Here is a 21,025-nt window from a genome sequence, read left to right as displayed (position 1 = left end):
TGTATCCAAACCACGTCTCAGCTGTTTGTGGAGGTAAAATACGTCCGCACAATTACGCTCAGTCATTGTTGTGAGCGCGCGCGCCAAGGGGCTGCGAGACATTTATACGGCCGTATTTCGCACATGACTATGAAAGGCGGAAGAAGAAGTAGTTCCTTTGAATGTAGACAATCCGAGTGTTATAGTTTCTTTCCACTGTGTTGCTGTTAATGATAAACTACAAATTAACCCTAAATTACTAAAAATATCGATATTTTAATGTGAGAATCGATTCTAGAACATCAATGATTGGTATCGGAAGAATCGATATTTCAGGATCGATCCGCACATCATGAAAGTAATAACCAGTTAACCTGGAAGACAGGACACTGTTGTTCACGTGAAACCGAAAGTAAACAGTATAGCTGGTGTTACTCCCTCCACTGTCTTTTATCGACGGCTCCAAATGAGATATAAATCCCCAAATATTAAGCGCAACAATGAGAAGTATTTGGATTTAACTGGTTGCTGTTTCTTGCAGGAGATTGAAGATGCTGCTGTTGCTCCTGCTCCTCACGAGCGGTAAGAAACTCTTATATACTTTATGTAAACAATGTTTATCTTGCACTCAGACCGAAGTTTTATCGCACAGGTATATACACGCAGTGTGTGAAATTACCGATGTAATGATGGCTTTATTTGTAAGAGAGCGAGGGGTGGTGTGAGAAAGTCTGGACCGACTTTGTGTTGAAAGTTTGAGCCTGGGAGAGGCTAACTAGCCGTGCTAAGCTAGCTCGGTGACACAGGTCATGGCTGCAGATCTGAGATAAAAGGCTTTATTGACAGGTCCGATAATCCTTTATATCACAACATCATTCTCAGACAGGTGACAGGAACATGCAGTGAAGTGGCCATCTATATCTGCTATTGTTACCGAAGTGTGACTGACTGGAATGTTAAAATCGAAAGCTTTTCTTTTTTTTTGTTCAGAACTGTGAGGATTGTTTATTTCCTGTTTAATCTCGCAAACTACCACTGATGCGGTAACCGGAACTGATTCCCTCTGAAAAGTTTGATTTCACCGCAGCGTTTCACTAACTTCCCAGAAAATAAAACTAAGTTGTTTAAGTAAAAATCTTTTTCAAAGAAGCACCGTCAACGTGCATAGTTTAGCTGGGCAGGAAGTCAGAAACAGTAACAGTCTAAAACAAAGCGACAACAAAAACCCAGTGCAGACTAAACTTCACTTAAAAGTATGTTGGAGAGTCGTGGACACACTTGCAGATTTGTGTCTGGGCTCTGTCAAAAAGTCAGATAATATAATATAGAATACAAATTAATAATTACTGAATTGATTACTGGTGAAAAGAGCAGAAAAGAGAGTTTGATTAACAATTTCATGGGGTTGTTTATGGTCTGCCTCCTGAAGTCAAACATAAACAGACAGTGACAGAAGATACTTGACCACATGAGTTATTTCGGTGTTACATACCAGTGATTTACAGTAAATACTACTTTGACACTGTTCCAAATGACACAGAACAAAAGTAATGCTCATAATAAAGGCTGCTATATAAGAACAGACATAAATAATGAAATCGGGATAAACTTTAAAATCTCTTTAAAGGCATCTTGATGCATTCTTAATCATCCAGGAAAGTAAATCTCCAAAAGTTGATTCTGTTCATCTGGACGTAGCGTTTTGTGGGAGGAACGTTTCGTCATCCAGGTGACTTCTTCAGTCTCAGCTGACTGCAGGTTTCCCCAACCAGTACATTTGCATAATGACTGAAACCAGCCCACTGAGGAACAATGGGCTGGGAGGTCAGTCTGTTAATCTTAATTATGCAAAATCTCATGACCAACAACCACTGACCAAAACCCACTGATCAATGGCCATGAGTAGCATTCAGAGTTGGGGAATGGCTGCAATCACAGCATTGTAAGATGGCGAAAGATGTACCCTTAGGCCCCCTCCTTGATTCAGAGATGGTCTTTCCCTTTTCACGTAATTGGCCTCTTTGACTCTGCGCTCAAACCAGCGTTCCTCCCTGTCCAGGATGTTACATCCTCATCATTGAAAGAGTGTCCACTGGCCTGTAGGTGTAAATAGACTGCAGAGTCCTGGGCTGACGAGGTAGCTCTTCTGTGTTGTGCCTATACTGTCCTTTTCCAGTATAGGTTTGATTACAGCTTTTACAGTTTTTAGTTGTTCTGGAAACACACCTGACATTAAAGAAAAGTTGACGATCTGTAACAGGTCTGACTCTAAAGTCTTTGAGACCTTTTTGAAAAAACTTGTTGGCAGGACATCTAAACAGCAGGAGGAGGAGTTCAGTTTACCTAAGATGTCCTCCAGGTCTTTGCTGTTTATAGGGTGAAACTGTTTCATGGTGTTTAAACAGTTTTTCGGTGGACACAGTACATATCCTGGATCTGCTGTTGATGTACCAATTGCTTGTCTAATCTTTTGGATTTTTTCTGTGAAGAATTTGGCAAAGTCATTGCAGGCCATGGTCGAATGAAGTTCAGCTGCCACTGACACAGGAGGGTTTGTTAGTCTGTCAACTGTAGAAAATAAGACCCGAGCATTATGGCTGTTTTTAGTGATGATGTCAGAGAAGTATGACCTCCTTGCACTCCTCAGTTGTAAATTATAATTGTGAAGTTTCTCTTTATAAATGTCATAATGAACCTGGAGGTTTGTTTTTCTCCATCTGCGCTCAGCTTTCCTACACTCTCTTTTTTCATTTTTCACCAGTGTGGAGTTTCTCCATGGAGACTTTTTCCTTCCAGAGATAACCTTCACCTTAATGGGAGCAATAGTGTCCATTACATTTAACATGTTAGCATTGAAGCTATTGACGAGCTCATTGACTGACCCTCTGGACAGGTCAGGTGTTAATGGGAAGACCTGGTTAAAAATTGCACTACTGTGTTCAGTTATACACCGTTTTGTGATCACTGTTGTTGATATATTTGTGTGGGCTGAGATTTTACTTTCAAAGAAAACACAGTAATGATCAGACAGGCCCACATCAGACACAGTAACCTTTGAAATGCTCAGGCCTTTGAAGATCAGTAGGTCAAGAGTGTGTCCTCTATTATGTGTGGCCTCTGTTACATGCTGCGTCAGCCCAAAGTTGCCCAGAGTGTTACTCAGGTCTTTAGTCCCTTTGTCCTGAGGGTTGTCCACATGGATGTTAAAATCCATGTGGACATCATCTTATCACTCATTAGCTTATTATTCAAACATGACAAGTGAAATCTCCGCAGCTTAAACATGTGAGAGGTTGATCGCGCAGAGAATCTCTGAGCGTTATGTGAGTGCGTGTGTAAAAGCAGCAGGATATATATTTTAGTTCTGCTGAGCCAAATAAGACGGGTCAGGGTGAAGAAGTGACAGCCAAAGAAAAGCTTACCACAAAACGGAAAAGTTATGACAAATCAGACTATAAGGCAAAAAGAAAGTGCAGCTTTATGGTTTCATGGACAAAAGAATTTCTGTGGCTGGACTATGACAAGCTAAATAACATGATGTTCAAATCAAATCACTTTTATTGTCACATCACATGTGGAGTACACTGGTACAGTACATGCGAGTGAAATTCTTGTTCTGCCGGGTGTGTTGTTGGTTTTCCCTTGATTGCTGAGTTGACAGGCGCCTTTGTTACTGGGACCAGTACTTTTAAGAAAGACCCCATTAGAAGGAATGAGGCGCATGAGGAATGCATCATTGCTCAGTCTGTAGTATTTTTCCCAGAACAAACACCAATTGCAAATAACATACTAAAAATAAACCCGAAAAATCTGTTTAGAACAGCGTACTATGTTGCAAAGAGTGAATTACCACTCGCACAATTTAACAGTCTTTGCAAACTTCAAACAGAAAACGGCCTCGATCTTGGTTCCACTTGCCTCTTACCCGTGACTTCAGTGGAAATTTCAAATTCAGGATCTGACACAGACTGATTCATGTCCTACACAGTTCTTACAAGTTCATAGAAATTTCTGTTCAATTAGAACCAAGTATTTGAGTTGATGATTGTAATTTTTATACAATGTTGTAATTTGTTTTTCAACATTTTTTTGATTAATGTTTTGTTTCCTTTACAATATTATACTTTAATGTATAATATTGTAACAGAAACAAAACAGGAAACAAAACATCAATCAAAAAATTGCTCTCTTTTTATCTGAGTTACTGTGGTACGACATTATCTCCTCTTTCATAAAGGATGCACCAGTGCCTCCTCTAGTAAATTAGGTAATAAAAGAAAAAAATTAGTATTTAGAGGACTCTGATCATGACTGCAGATACTTCAGGGCAGGGGTCTCAAAACCTAAATGAGCTGTGGGCAAATGCTGGCACTGTCATCTCATGTGAGCACCACTTTAGTGTGCAAGTAGTACAAAACAAACAAACAAATAAGAAAAAACCCATTAATATTTCCAAAAATGTAGTGTTTGTTTTTTAAAATTTCAAATATTGTAGAACAAGACAAAACTGCAAACGTGAACGCATTTTTATTTTCTTCTCACTCTTAACTGAAGCTGCGAGTCCTAGTTCTGCCCTGGTCCTCCTCCATTAGGACATGCCTAGAAAAACCTCAGTTTGGAGGCATCCTTGTAAGATGCATGAACCAGCTCAGCTGCCATCTTTTGATACGGTAGTACTCTAAGCCTAAATCATAATATAAAATGAGTAACAGTAGGGTGGACATTAGGTAAGGCTGCACTTTTTGCAGCGATCTTGTTTAGAAAACTATTTCTGTATCAGTAATATGTTTTCTTTTTGTCTGTTAATAATCATGTGAAACTGCACATGCTTCAGCAGCTGGAGCCCAAACTCCTCTCCTGTCATTAAGGCCACCTGGTGAATAATTCCTCATATCCTGTATCTGATTGGTCTGTGGGAATGTGTCGATTTTAAACTTTAAAGATCAGCAAATATCTGAGCTCACAGTTTTCTCCCTCTCTTTTCACACACGCAGTGTTTCAGATATTTATAAATACAATCTTCTGAATATTAGCTTCCACTAATTAGGCAAAAAGTAAAGTCTGATGAAACTATGTCTCTTTCATTTTACCAACAAACTTATCTGATAAGAGTAGTAGGAGGAGTTCATTCTCTCACACTTTCCATCCTGTTCATCCACTTTTCTGTTAGCCACGCCCCCACAGGTGAACCAGCAAATCACTGCCTCCGTTCTCACAAACGTCTGATCTGTGGCCGGCCGGACTTCATTCCACAGATGTGCTTTAACAAAGTGTGAAGCTGAACTCTGAGCTGTGACAGTGAAGCAGTGTGAGAGTGTCAGTAGATGATCAGCAGAGGAAAGTGAAGCTGCTGTGAGCTGATGTCCTGAAGGGCTTTTAAAGAGTCTCTGAGTTTGACAGGAACATGAAGATGTTTGTGGTGTTTGTGATCCTCCTGCACGGTAAGTACACCTTCCTCTCTCTGCTCTCATCATCAGCTTTTCTTTCATCTCTCTCTCTTTAATGTGTTGAAGTGCAGCAGGAGGAGATTTCCATCAAACACTGGATTCTGATTCAGATCAAACTAACAATCCAAAGCAGCAACTTTCAAATCTCTGGATTCTTCTTGGTGGCTTTCAGATGAGCTCATGTTACAATCAGCTGTGTGTGTGTGTGTGTGTTTGCTTCCTGTGTTTTTTGCACTGATCTATGAATGAATCATAGATTCCTGGATACCATCCAAAAACTGAAGAAGTCAGTTGGACGAGTGATGATTCACTTCTGCCACTGAAAACGCTACGTATAGATGAACCGAATCAACTTTTTGGGTTTTCCTTATTCTCTTTAATAGGACTGCATCATCTGTTTTTACTTCAATACCTTTAATAACCTCTCCTTTGTCAGGTATTTTTAATCTGCCTACATCCTTGTAGAAAAGTTAACATAAAGTGTGTATATTGGAAACAATTAGCTTCTCATAAGAAGCATCTGATCCAGACTTTAATACTCTGCCTGAACACAAAATGTGTCTTTGGACAGCAGCAGGAAAACCCAATGGTCCGACAGCCGTTGCTGTTATACTTCTTCACCGTGTGATGAAGACATTTATGTCAGGTCTGAGTGGACCTGAAAGGCTGGTGCCAGAGGCAGGATTTTAGTTTAGTGAGTTTCTGTCAAGTTACCTCAAAGTGTTCTGGAAAAAGCAGTTCTCTGAAAAAGTTCATTAGGAAACATTGAAGCTCCATCAGTCTACAAACAGCGAGAGCCTCTATAGTTCTTTCACAGTCCATAGTGGAAAAACTACATTTCTATGTCATATATAGATTCTTAAGAACCACGGGATTCCTCCTTTTATTGATTTACTTTATTAAAATAGGATCACTGTAATTTTCATCTCTTTTGTTCCTTGTTGCTGTCAGAGGATTTAACTCTGCTGAGGTTGCTGCTGAAAAAAGTCAGAGACTGCGACGCCAGCTGCTGTTGTAGTAAAAAATTTGTCTGTGAGCTGTGATACTGATATCTGTTAACTCTGACACAGCTCTAAATCGACAGAAATTCATAATGTTTTAGTTGGATATGCATTTTGTACAATTGTTTGTAGACAAAGGTTTTTGAGATTTTAAACCCCACTCTGCACAGTGGGGACGTGGACGCTGGTATGGTTTGGCTGCCGCTGCTCTCTCTATACTTAGAGCTTGGTATACTTAGACTAGCTTGTTGTATCGTCTGCACCTGTGCCTGTAATGGCTGCATGGTCTGGTGTGTTGTGCTTCATTGTCTTAGCTGTTTGGCCTGTGTTCTCTTGGCCATTTTTACTGTCACTTGTTGGCTAAATCACTGGCATTTACTGTCCACATGATGAGCTTTCTCCAAAGGGTAGCTGGCCGGCCTCTCCCTTAGAGATAGGGTGAGGGGTTTAGCCTTCCAACAGGGGCTCAGAAGGGGGCTGCTGCTCCTCCTTTTCAAAAGGAGACAGTTGAGGTGACCTATGATGCCTTCTGGAGATCTCCTGGGTAAGCTATTCCAGACATGTCCAACTGGGAGGAGGCCCCAGGGTAGACCTAGGACATGGTGGAGAGATTATATCTCTCAGCTGGCCTGGGAACGCCTTGGTGTTCCCTAAAAAGGCTGGAGAAAGAAATGGATAGATACTATAATTATAAAAGGATTATAATGCTCAACCTTTCCAAAAGAAATATGAAACATTGTCTTGCAACAAAAAAACATTCAAGAAAGAAGACAGAAAGTGAGGCTTGGACTCTATGGATAATGGTGACGTATGTTTTTGACACTGAAAAAATAAAACACTGCTAATATCCTTATTCAAAAATCTTTCTCTCACTTTCGCAACCCTTGGCCGTGCGCTACGTCCGTTTTTTTTCCTCCTTCTCCATGACTTGGCGTGGTACTGAAATAGAGAGACACGAGCCTTCGCTGACACGGCCCCATAGACCCACCCATCTCCTGTAGCTCAAGACTGAAGCTCAAGTTTTTATAATTTTCACTCTTTAACAATTAATTTTCTAACAAAAGAGTTTTAATCAATTTAAAAAAAACTTAGTTATCCTTCATCCTTCAGCTGTCTCAGCCTCTTCAGCTTCCAGAGAGAAACATGTATAATGCCTGGTTTTGCCAATCCAATCAGTCCATTTTTGTAAGTTTAGCTTGTGTTATCTTGCCCTGCATAGTATCTGAGAGAATGTTTTGGAGGAATAGTGTTTCTCTTCACTGCTGCACAGAACTGATGATATTCTGATTCACGGTGCACTGAGGTTATTCAGGGTGCAGCCTGTTCACTCATTTTAAAATGTAAATAACAAAGAGTTCGTTCCTTGAATTTATGTTTCTGATTACATTTAGTGTTTCTTGTTTTTTAGTAAATTTGGGTTCTTTCTGTTTGTGCTCAGTTTCCCAGTATACCACATTGGCTGTTGTGGTAGAAGTTTATGAGGGAGAAAGATCTGTCCTCCTGCCCTGCCTGTACTCAGGTTTCATACCTGAGGACTCCACAGTTATCTGGACTCTCAATGATCTTGTTCCCAAACCTGTCCACCTACGAGGAAAAGGAGGAGATGATCTTAATGGGCAGATCCAGCAGTACAAAGGGCGCACATCAATGAATCCCTATGCTCTCATCACAAAAGATTTCACCCTTACTCTGAGAAGGCCAACAAAGACTGACTCGGGCAACTACACCTGCTCCATCAGTGCAGGAGAAAGTGAACGGAGACTGAGAAGCATCCAACTGCATATCAAAGGTCAAACCCTAAAACCTGCTGTACTTATTGGTCAGAAGTCAGTGCTGCAGACAAAGGTCACGTAAAGCTGAAGATAACTAAATTGTTCTAAATGTCTTGATGAAACCAGCGCAGTAAGAAACTAGGACTGCTGTGGAAGCCACACCAAAAAGCTGAGCTCAGTCACTCAAAATATGACCTTTTACACATCAGCCAATTTGAAACATTCAGAATTTCCTTTCCTTAGATGTGTCAGAACAAGTGATGTGTTGATAAGCAGGTGATTTAATGCCCATAATATTCATTGTGATCCCTCACCCATTTGTGAGTGTAGCAATATTACATAAATTCCAGTTACAATAGAAAACAAAAAGAGCCAAAGACTGTTTTGGTACATTATTAATGTTTACAGAACAGAATCAAAGATCAGGAATGTGGATACTGAGCCAAGCTCCATTTACAATCAGTGTCAGTGCAGCTGATTCTACGGTTGTTTTCTTATCCTCTCAGACCAGCAGGTGGACATGAAGGTGGAGGAAGGCTCACAGTCTGTCATCCTGCCCTGCAAAACAAAACCTAACATACCCGAGGCCACCAGAGTGGAGTGGACTCGCTCTGACCTCGGACTCATGGTGGTCCATGAGTATTCAAATCAAAGTGGCCAACTTATGACTCAGGACGAAGTTTACAGAGACCGAACGAAGATGAGTGAAGACCTGCTGAGAACTGGAGACCTCAGTCTGACCCTGAAACAGCCCACAGAGAGAGACACAGGACGATACATCTGCACCATCTACAGGGACAAAGACATCCTCAGATGGAAAGTAGTGCTGCAGGTCAAAGGTCAGTGCTGTACTTACAGGTCAGAGGTCAATGTTGTGGACACAGGTCAGAAAACTTTTCGTTTTCTTTATATCACAGAACGGTTTCCATCCTGGGCCATAGCTCTCCTGGTTCTCCTGGTTCTTCTTGTTATTTCCGGAGGTCTTTTATTTTATTTCCGGCACTATTTCATGTCAGGTGAGTGTCTCCTCCTACACTACCCATAATGCCGATGGTCAGCAGGTGTCCTCTGGTGGCTCCTTGACTGCGGCTCACACAAACTTGTTCCAGAAGCTGAAAGAGTTGAGAGTTACAAACAGCTGATACAGAGAGCTGAAGAGAAACTTCCAGGTTTGTTCCAGAAGTCAGAAAACCTCCTTCAGACTCAGTCATTGATCAGTGAAACAGCTCCACAACATGACTTTACTAAACAGTGTGTGTGCTTCACTGCATTGATCTGACACAGAGGCTGCATGTGGACAAGCTGTTCTTCTTCTGTGGTGGTAAACAGCAGCTGACATGGAAACATGTGCTGACAGTAAATGTTGCAGCAGCTTCAGTAAATGTTCCTCCTTGAGTTGTGCTCAGTCATGTGGTGGAGAGCTTCAGATGTTCAGACACACGAGATCTTCATGGTTTCTGTGCTGATGTGTGTGAGACATGGCCGACTGTGGAGGCTCAGTCTGTCTGTTCTTCTTCATCCAACATGTCTGCAGCACTTTACAGGACGCTGCAGACGAGTTACCAAAGAACGAGTCAGGAACACATCAGGAACAAACTGAGACACAATCTGACTGAGACTAGAAGACAAGGAGGGACAGGGAGGTCATGTGACCACCACAGCTGCTGCTAATGTCATCATGTTGTGCTTTGTTGTTTTCTCAGTTTACATGGTGGAGGTGGATTCAGGGGAGGAGTCTGTCCGGCTGCCCTGCAAAGCTATAGTCGGATTCCTTAAAGACACTAGAGTGGAGTGGACAAACAGAGACAACAGGAAGATCCACATATATCAGAATGGCTCTGATCAGCCTGGAGAACAGGACGAGTTTTACAGAGAACGAACGAAGATGAAGACAAACTTGCTGAAAACTGGAGACCTCAGTCTGACTCTTGAATATCCCACAGATGAAGACACAAACACCTACACCTGCCGCGTCTACAGTATGAAGGGAGACATCTTGTTAACAAAAACTGTGAAACTCGGTGTCAGAGGTCAGTACTGTTGTCATTGGGCAGAACGTAGTTCATTTTTATTTGTATTTCATATGATATACATTTATGAGATTTTTAAGACTAATTTTCCTCAAATATTTTAACCTTCAACTCAATACAGTTCCTCAGTGATTTAGAAAGGCAGAGTTTATTGATTAGCAGCAAGTTGGTTGAAATTTACCAGCATAAAGCTAATGGAGCATTTCTTAGAACATGTAGAAAATGAGACAACCCATATGGAAAAGATATATATATAAATCTTATAAAGTTTGTATCTGTCTTGTGTGAAACTTGTATGAAACGCATATAAGAGTGAAAACAGATATATAATTTTTCAAGGGATCTTATAATGAAACTTGTATGTTTTGGATACTTACTAAAACAATGTATGAAAGTAATGAGAAAGTGGCCACTTTCATGAGTAATCACATATAAGTTCTTACTATTTCTTTTCCATATGGGACAGTTTGTAAAAGTTTTTCAGCAAATTTGAAAAAGGATGATTAACATTATCTCATGGATTAGTAAATGACACACATATATGTATATACACACACACACACACACACACACACACACACACACACACACACACACACACACACATATATAGATAGATAGATATATCTATATATGTATATATGTAGAACAACGTCTCTCTGAGATATTTATTTACGTACGGATACAAGAACTATTTCACACCACCTGTAAGAATATAATGCAATATATCTGTCTGGCAGAGAATCATCTGCACTTACATTTTTGCTGGAGTATGAAATGTTTTATTTAAATACTATTATTACTAATAATAAACATGCATAGCCAATTGATCTGTATCTGGAGCAGAAAGCCTAGCTAACAAAGAAAGTTGATGATCACTTTGTTAATAAACATGATCTCTGACTGGGGTCAGGTAACACAATTAAAGCCTGGATATCCTGAATTTGCTTCCCAAGATGCCCCCAGGTAACTAGTTGTTTCCTGCAGTGAGCTACTTGATTCTCTTTCAAAGAACAACAACAAAGCTTGTCTCTGGACATGTGACAGTGATGTTGAGGTCTTTAAGAAACAGACAGCTGTGACGCTGATTGGAAAAACAACAAAGGCAATATTGTCTCTGTTCAGTGGCATAATCTGACTGATTAGTAAAATGTGTTTTGACTTGAAATATTTCACTTCAACTACTAAATGTAAATCATGCTCAGTGTTGCTGCTTTTTTCTGTATAGCTCATATTTTTGGTGTCCTCTCAGTTTACACAGTAGAGGTGGTTTCAGGGGTGGAGACTGTCCTGTTACCCTGCAAAACCAGGACTAACCTGCCTGAAGATGCTAGAGTGGAGTGGATTGACAGTGACTATGAGAAGGTCCATGTTTATCAGAATGGCTTTGACCAGCTGGAAGAACAAGACCAAGATTATAAAGATCGAACACAGATGAATAAAGAACTGCTGAGAACTGGAGACCTCAGTCTGACCCTGAAGTACCCCACAGACTGGGACACTGACATCTACACCTGCACCATCTACAGCAGGGAGGGAAACATCCTGAAAAAGAAACAAGTGAAGCTGAAAGTCAGAGGTCAGTGCTGTAGATCAAGCTCAGGGATCAAAGCAAAGTTAGTTTTCATTTGTACGTAGTTGTGGTAGCGGGTCTTGCCACTGTCGATGCTTTTCAGTAAGGATAAGAGTCAAGTTGTGGTTTGCACACACTATAAATACTTCTAATTGTATATTTAACGTGCCTGGCTGTGGAGTGCCGACTGCTCACAAGCTCATGCGGATGTCTGCTGTGCAGTTTCCTGTATAAGAGGAAAAAGGTTAATGAGCTATGGAAGACAGGTCCTTCAGTTTTACAGGCACTGTTTCCACACCACTCTACAGCTGTGCAGTTAAAGCACGCCCCAACAGCCACATACCCCAGGGTGAGCTAGAAATATGTTACAAGGATCCCAAACTCATCTGCCATTTTCTGGGCTTAAGAGAGAAACAGACTCCACTTGTTTGTGAGGTTACAGTTTTGTAAAAAGAACCTTGTGTCACATTATATAAGAAGAAAGCTCATTTTCTGCTTTGTTGTGCTGTCAGGTATCAAGGTGAACGGGGTTTCAGACAGCGAGTCTGTCCAACTGCCCTTCACAACCACAGAAAATCTGCCTGAAGATGTAAAAGCAGAGTGGATAGACAGAGAGAACAGGAAGGTCCACGTGTATAAGAACGGTTCTGACCAGCTTGAAGAACAGGACAAGGTTTACAGAGGCCGAACAGAGGTGAATAAAGACCTGCTGAAAACTGGAGACCTCAGTCTGACCCTGAAATACCCCACAGACTGGGACACAAAGACATACACCTGCACCGTCTACAAGGAGGGAAACATCCTGATGAAGAAACAAGTGGAGCTGAAAGTCCAAGGTCAGCGTGTGCTTGAAATCTGAACGCCATTTTTGACATTGATTTCTGCATCCATTTTCTTTTGCCTAATTAGTTCAGAGCAGAGGTAGGTGGGTGCTTGTAGCTTACCCCAGCTACCATGGGGCAGGAGGTGGATACACCAAGGATAGATCGCCAATGTGTTGCAGATCACAATCTGTTGTTAACACAGAGAGACAGACAACCATTCACATTCACATTTATGGGCAATTTAGAAGCTAACCAAACAATAATATCTTTGACCTGTGGGAGGAAGCCAGAGTACAGACAGTACAGACAGAACCCACGCAGACAGAAAAAAAAATGCAAAATCTTCACAGACAGACCCCAGCCAGGCGGTGGAGTCAAACTCAGGCAACAGTGCTAACCTTCTCGCCATTACCCACTTAATTTCTCAAATCATTTAAGCATATTAAAGGTGGTGCTTGATTCTTATATCACATTAGTGATGGTACGTCTGTCTGTGGTGTGGATCCAAACAGAAAAATAACTGTTAATAAACTTCTCAGTGGGCAGTGGCCTCGGGGACTGTCTGGAAGTGGGAAGCAGCCCAGCCAATGATTCAGTTTGCTTTGAGGAAACAGTCCATCTGATGTTATCAGATCATCAACTTTGAAGGAATTCATTTGATTTGACTGAATTCGATTTTCAGTGATGCTGTTTGACCTTGAATCTTTTTTAGAAATACAAATGTTCCATTTTATATCTACGACAAAAAGACCCAGACAAAAGCTCCACACTGACAGGAGAAATTGCTGTAAAGTAGGAAATGGACAAAAATAGCACCATCAGTCTCTGATCATCTCTAACATTTTGAACTTGTTTTCACTTTCTAGATATCTGTCATGTTACCTTCTACTCTCATATGCTTCTGTCCCTCAGTTTTCTCTACAACACTGAAAAGCCAGCTGCTGTCTGAACAGCTCATGTTGTCTTTGTTGTTGTCTCAGTCTGTCAGGTGGAGGAGGAGGAGGGGGTGGAGTCTGTCAAGCTGCCCTTCAAAACAACAGAAAACCTGCCCGAAGATGCCAAAGTGCAGTGGAAGGTCAGTGGTGATAGGATGGTCCATGTGTTTAAGAACGGCTCTGACCAGCCTGAAGAGCAGGACCAGTTTTACAGAGACCGAACGAAGATTAATAAAGACCTGCTGAGAACTGGAGACCTCAGTCTGACCCTGAAACAGCCCACAGAGAGAGACAGTGGAGAATACAGATGTAAAGTCTACGGGAAGATCAATAGATACAAAAAAGTACTGCTCAAAGTCAAAATCACAGGTTGTTGTTTTTTCCTTTGATTCTTTGTATGTATGTGTTGTTGTTGTTGTTTTTTTTTAACTAGAATTCCTAAAATATGTTTGATATACACATGTGTGATAGAAAACATTTTAAACTTGACATGAAGACATTTGGATCAGGAATAAGTTGGCTTGTTTTTATATTTATTTACGTGTGTGTGCGTGTGTGTGTGTGTGTGTGTGTGTGTGTGTGTGTGTGTGTGGATAGATAGATAGAGATCAATTTGGCTCAAAGTAATTAATATGGTGTGCATTTATAGTTCATTTCAGGTGTTTTCAGTTACTTAAAACAATTAAAAGAGAAAGGAGTTAAAATAAGCAATTTGTAAGATTTAAAGTAATTGAAAGTTTATTCTTGCTAAGTGGAGGCTCGACAATTTATTACTGCTTCATTCCTAAAGCTTAGAGTCTAAAGACCATTTATTTATTAATTTATTGAAAAAAGTTAGTACAGCAAGCCATAAAATAAACGATAAAAACCCCAACAAAAAACAGAGCCATTCATAACTCTGCACCATCTATGTTCAGAGATTGAGGCTCAAATCGGCTCAAAGTGTCCCATTTTCACTGATTGTTTCCCGACGACATGCTTCACGTGTGATATGGATCCTCTGCTGAAGGAATCTGCTTTCTATCCACAACCTGTTGATCCGTATCTGACTAACAGCAGCGCAGGAAGCCCTGCAGTTACAGAGAAACTGTCTGAGTCCCATCCAGTCAATGCTGCTCAGTGTTGCTGCTGCTGGCTGTTCAGCTCATTTTCTTCTTTGTTCTATTCTCAGTCCCCAAAGTGGAGGTGGATTCAGGCATTGAGTCTGTTCAACTGCCCGTTGAAATCAAAGCTCACCTGCCCAAAGACGTTAAAGTGGAGTGGAAAGATGGTTCGTACAGAAAGATCCACATATATCAGAACGGCTCTGATCAGTTTGAAGAACAGGACAAGGTTTACAGAGACCGAACAGAGATTGATGAAGACCTGCTGAACACTGGAGACCTCAGTCTGACCTTGAAATACCCTACAGACTGGGACACAAACACCTACACCTGCATCCTCCTCAGCAGGGAGGGAAAGATTCTGCTGAAGAGAAAGGTGGAGCTGAAGGTCAGAGGTCAGTGCAGCCTCGTGTAAGCATGTATGCAAAATCTAAGGTCCATTTTTGGCATTGATTTCTTACAATATGAGCCTAACTGTGACAAACAGATGTTGTCAGTACTTCGCAGGGACTTGTTTCCATACAGAAGAATATCTGATGAAGTAGAACTTAAAAATACCAATACACATGATCACTGCAAAAGTATATTAAATGAAATCCAGATACTTATAAGCTGTGAACAGTGGTTTATTCTATTATTCTTGAACAAAATACAGAGTACTGCACCAACACTGAAGTCCAGGCTTTGTTAGCTGAGATTTAATTAAACTATTACCACCAGCATCTGCAGCCATTATAATTGGGAGCCAAGAACACTGTGAAGGCCCTCTTGTATCTGCTCCATTTATTATTTTATGCCTTTTTGCGGTCCTTAACATGCTTCAAAAATACATGAAATTTTGCACATGCTTCAGGCCTGGTTGACATATTTTATTGATTTCATACATGGGCATTTCAAGATGGCTCTAGAACACCACCTATACAGGATGTGATGAATTCCTACAGAGACACACTTTGAACATTCACACATACACATACATATGCCAGCTGTAAGATTTCAACAATAACAACAACAACAACAAAAATCAGCCCAGGCACTAGGAGGTGATGCATCCATATGTTGTCTGCCATGGAGCCCAGACCTACAACTCCATCCAGGCTTTCCTGCACCCCTGTGATAGTCCTAGTTCACAATGGTGCCTGCATTTTTATTTCATCTGAAATATCTGGCCTCCTTCTAGTGTGCCTCCCAAATCTTAGCCACTCTCTTTAGATGTTCTTGAATTGACTGGAGTTTAGCCCTCTCAGTGCTCCTAATCTTCAGTTCCTGGATAGGTGGCTCTAAAGTGCTGCCAAAGTCCATTTCTAACTTGACTGAAGTAATTGCTGTCCCACACTGTCTTCCTTCTCTCACCCCAACTGGTCGCAGCAGATGGCCCCACCCCTCCCTGAGCCTGGTTCTGCCGGAGGTTTCTTCCTGTTAAAAGGGAGTTTTTCCTTCCCACTTTCACCAAAGTGCTGCTCATAGGGAGTCATATGATTGTTGGGTTTCTCTCTCTCTACTGTACACTAAAAAAACCCACTTTAAGGCGATTGTTGTTGTGATTTGGAGCTCTATAAATAAAATTGAATTGAATTGTCAGAGGTGGAGTTTGTTAACTAGTCCATATCATGATGGACAGATGGCACGTACACAGGTTGGCCAGACGATGCAATTCTTAGTGACATCAGTACCTTTGGAGGAAAGCTCCAAGTTTGTTCCATCTGTGTCTAAGATCTTGTGAATTATTCTTGTGATAGGGCGAATCTCTTCTCTTCATCTTCGTCTGACTCCTGAAATCAATAGTAACAGTACTCTCTGTCTGAGTTTTCTATCTCTAAATCATCAGTTTTCTCCTTCTTTTACTGTCCCAGAAAATCTCCCATTCACTCTCATTCCCACAGATCCACTGTGGTTCTTCTTCTTGCTTCTTCTATCTCTTCTGTTTTGTTCTGAAATCTCATGTTGCTGTAGCCACTTGTACTTTTTCTCTTTTTCTGGGATTCTTTGCACCTCACTGTAGTCTCTGACAACTGGTGAGTGATGGGTTTTTCTCCATTCTACCACTGGCAGCATGTCCACTAAAGATAACGCTCCTGATGATAGAGTGCTAAATTGTGTAACTTCAGTTCGCTGACAGAGCTGAATATAAACGTGGAGCCATAGATGTGGCCTCTACAGATGCTGGTCTGGCTTCAGTCACCTTGAGACTCTGACTTTGTGTCGGATGATGCTGCCTCTTCCTTTTAATCATCGTTTGACACACTGTTGCTATTATCACCAGAAGATCTCTCTTAATTTACATATCAGCTTTCCTTGGACCCCAACGTTTTCTTCCTCCTCCTTTCCATGGGACATGTGCCTTATCATGTTCCTCTTTTGGTCTTTGATGTAGGCACCCAGGCTGTAAACACTTTTATTGCATGTGGCAAAAACAGTTTTAACCCGATTGGTCAAAACGTTGGACGAAGCCTTTAGACGCCATGTCAGCCTCATGTTTCATCTTCTGCACCTTTCCAGCATCTCCCTGTATGGAGACGTCTCTTCTCGCGTCACCATGGCAACCATCGCTTGTCATCCAGTCAGGCTTGTAGAGAGAGAGAAGGGGGAAAGAGAGCATTCCCTAACAGCAGAATTTATAGCCCTGTTTTTCTCTAGGAGAGTCCACCTTAAATCTTTATGCTTTCTGGTGCCATCACCATCCAGGCAGACCATCCACCTCAAATTCCTTCTCCCTGTTCATATCTGTTAGTGTCTAAGTCTAACAGTCTAAATCCAAAACTATTCTACAAAACATATCTCTGTGCAGTAAAGAATGAAACAAATGTGTGATACAATTTGTGAGGTCATTGCATAAAAAACAATAATGGGGCTATGTGAGCCTTAAAGATAAAAATACACATTATTGTCCTACAGATTTCTCTATAGCTCTGAACCTGCTGTCTGTCTGTCCTGTGTTTGTTGTCCTCTCAGTCTGTCAGGTGGAGGTGAAGGAGGGGGTGGGATCTGTCCAGCTGTCCTTCAAAACAACAGAAAACCTGCCTGAAGATGCCAAAGTGCAGTGGAAGATCAGTGGTGAAAGAATGGTCCACGTGTATGAGAACGGCTCTGACCAGCCTGAAGAACAGGACCAGTTTTACAGAGACCGAACGAAGATGAATGAAGACCTGCTGAGAACTGGAGACCTCAGTCTGACCCTGAATCACCCCACAGAGAGAGACAGTGGAGAATACAGATGTGTAGTCAAAACAGAGGACATCAAGAGATACAAAACAGTGTTGCTCACAGTCAAAGGTTTGTTTGTTTGTTTGTTTGTTATTTTCATAGTTCCTGTCTGACTGTCTTGTGACTCCTCTGCAGGCAGAGTTCAGGTCCAGGATCAAACAGGGGACATCAGGAACAGAAGCAGCTCCATTGATCCGACTCCTCTGATGGCTGATCAATCAGTTTGATCTGTGTGTTCTTTGATTATTGATCAGTGATGTCAGAGTGGAGTCAGTGTGATGTTGTTGTTGTGTGTTTGAGACTTTTAGTGTCCATGAAGGTCTCTGCTGCCGTAGATCCTCTGAACTGTGACAGAGGTCTCACTCTGGAGGAAACTCTCAGCACTTTCATTTTATTTACAGCACTTGAGATTATTTATTTATTATTGATTATGATCGTGGCTCAAGAGTTGGGAGTTCGCCTTGTAATCGGAAGGTTGCCGATTCGAGCCCCGGCTTGGACAGTCTCGGTTGTTGTGTCCTTGAGCAAGACACTTCACCCGTTGCCTACTGGTGGTGGTCAGAGGGCCCGGTGGCGCCAGTGTCCGGCAGCCTCGCCTCTGTCAGTGCGCCCCAGGGTGGCTGTGGCTACAATGTAGCTGCCATCACCAGTGTGTGAATGTGTGTGTGAATGGGTGGATGACTGGATATGTAAAGTGCTTTGGGGTCCTTAGGGACTAGTAAAGCGCTATACAAATACAGGCCATTTACCATGAGAGATTTTTTTTTTTAAACTAACTTGGAAAAATACCAGTTTTAAAAAATATCTGCTGCATCACATTAATGTAAGCGTGCCTTCACTTCAGTCACAATCATGGTGTCAACGTATTAAAGTTGTTTGTCTCAAACTGACCTGTGACCAGCTTCACTCAGTGTGAGCTGTTGATTATTTCTCTTTGTTTATTAGTTGGATCTGCACACAGAGGTCAAGACTGATATTTTTACATTTTGTATTTTTATAATGATAAACTGTGAAGTAAAAACTTTGCCCACAATCACAGTCTTCACCAGAGTAACATCAAAGCAGTAATCTTTGCCATGTGTCCGCCATAGTAAATCCAGTTCACTGTGTATTCCTGCCTTACCCTTGTACATATTACCCCAGTCCCAAGTATACTTGTGTAGTTAATTCCCATGTGATCATTGTTATCACTGCCTACACTTAGTCACTGTTTCACTCCACCTGTATATAGCAACTGAACTCCACACCAGTGAGTATTCACGTTTTTCACTTTTTCACTAATAAATACCTGACACACACATCTGGTGCCCGTGTTGTATCTGTTTTGGGTCTATACGGCTCACACCGTGACAAAGACTTCAACACTGCATCTAAATGCTGAAGTACTTTTTACTGACATTTACAGAAAGAACTGTTTGAAGAAACTTAATGTGCAGAGAGAAAATCTCCTGAACTCAACCTTTACTACAATCTCTGTGGACACGGGCAACTGGAGACCTGATGGTCCTGTTATACTTCTTTACAATCAGAGTCAACAGTAGAGAAATCTGACTGTGTTTCAGCACAACAAGAATAAAAAGCATTTCAAAAATGTACCTGCTGATGCACTTTAAATGTCGTCTGAGCAGAGAATCACTTTTGCTTTGCTGTGTAGTGTGGGACAGCACAAAAGCACTGAGGACTCTTTTGTTGGTATTTAGAGAATTCAGACAGCTCTGACCCTTCAATCTCACTTCACTCCGTTATACGGATCATTTATTTTCCCATTATACTGCCTGTATCCACCCACTGAAAATGGACGTGGATGGTGCTGTTCATTGACTGCAAGCAGACTGGTTGCCATGTGTGCCAGAATAGGGAAGCAGGAGAAATCTAAAAAAACTGCAGATCACTCAGTTTCACTTCAGCTCTTTGTATGTTGGCTGGTAGATGGTACAACAACAGCACAGACAGGAGTGGCCCACAGACTGACCACGTTTACTGTTTCTCTTCATTTATTGGTTGGTCTGCAGGTTGGGACTACAGATGAGGCCAAATCTGATATTTTTACATTTTTGTAATTTTATAAACTGTGAAATAAAAACTTTGTAAGGTTTCATTTGATCAGTGTTCTTCTTCTTCTGTGGTGTTTCTGATGCTTCTGATGTGTTTGGGGCTGAATGTGGGCTTCAGGAAAGTTCGATTTAAGACTTTTTAAACTTCATAACGTCACAGAGAATTAAAATTAGGACCAATTTAAAAAGTTTGACAGAAACTTTGGCATGTATGTCTACGCTTTGTTTCTGTCCTTTGGTTCATTAAATGCCTCACAGCCTGCAGAAACAAACTGTCTCACACATTAAAATGTGAATTTGTTTGCACACAGACAAAAACATCTTCCTCCTCTACGCCGATGTAACAAGATAAATTGGATTAGAACAGTTTGTGCTGCATATAAAAATAAATAAATCCCACTACATTCAGTAACCTCATCAGTTAAAACTAACAGCTTATGTTTAATAATTGAGAGTTATATTTGCTTTTACTGAAGTCATTTTCTTTGCATAACAAGAATATTATCAGTGGTGCCTGGTGATGACCACACTGAGCTTTTTCCCTAAATCATGTCCTGTTTTCCTGTGTGATCCTCGAGGCCTCAGAATAATCCTGCTGTGCAGCTCTCTGCTGTTGTCCTGTGAAAGCAGCAGATCCATAATGCAGACTTCTGTTTGTGTCGTAGACGCTCTGAATACTGGTTTATCACAGTCCACACAGAGCTGTTTAGAGTCCACTTCAGGAGTGACGGCTGCCACAGTGTCCTGCTTACCTGACCTCTGCTGGATTGTTGGTTCAGGCCACATAACACCAGGTTATCATGTCAGATCTTTATTTCACATGAACCCACAGAGACTTTAAATCAGCAGGAATCCAGATGAAGCCCTGAAACAGCAACATGACCTCAATGATGGACAGGATAACTTGGTGTTGAGGAGTTTGCCTCAGGGCTCCTCTGCTCAGACGACAGCATGCTGTTTCCAAACCAGGACAAAACATAGAAGTAGTATGTGGGCAGGGTGAAATGTACCGTGGTACTCCTTTTCACACTCCACAGGTTATCAGGTATGTTGCAGTTTCTCCACCTCAGTATCAGGCTCAGAGCTGCTGAATCCAAACTCCT

At 41.4% G+C, this 21,025-nt stretch overlaps 1 protein-coding gene across 1 annotated transcript; it reads left to right on the top strand.

The window, feature by feature from the left end:
• Positions 1-198: 198 nt before the first annotated feature.
• On the top strand, positions 199-19,892 carry LOC146672448 (uncharacterized). Its single transcript, XM_085387154.1, has 12 exons — positions 199-561; positions 5,150-5,420; positions 7,866-8,216; positions 8,706-9,038; positions 9,117-9,215; positions 9,903-10,229; positions 11,482-11,808; positions 12,315-12,638; positions 13,607-13,930; positions 14,733-15,059; positions 17,617-17,937; positions 18,004-19,892. The coding sequence occupies exons 2-12, from the start codon at positions 5,384-5,386 to the stop codon at positions 18,093-18,095; spliced, it is 2,862 nt and encodes a 953-aa protein (XP_085243280.1). The 5' UTR covers positions 199-561; positions 5,150-5,383; the 3' UTR covers positions 18,096-19,892.
• The last annotated feature ends 1,133 nt before the right edge of the window (positions 19,893-21,025 follow it).

The sequence above is a fragment of the Rhamphochromis longiceps genome, linkage group LG3, assembly GCF_057381845.1.
Source record: "Rhamphochromis longiceps isolate RC_006_pf linkage group LG3, R_longiceps_female_GT1.1, whole genome shotgun sequence".
Taxonomy (NCBI): Eukaryota; Metazoa; Chordata; class Actinopteri; order Cichliformes; family Cichlidae; genus Rhamphochromis; species Rhamphochromis longiceps.
Note: the sequence above shows the minus strand (reverse complement) of the source record. Positions and strands in the feature narration are given on the sequence as shown.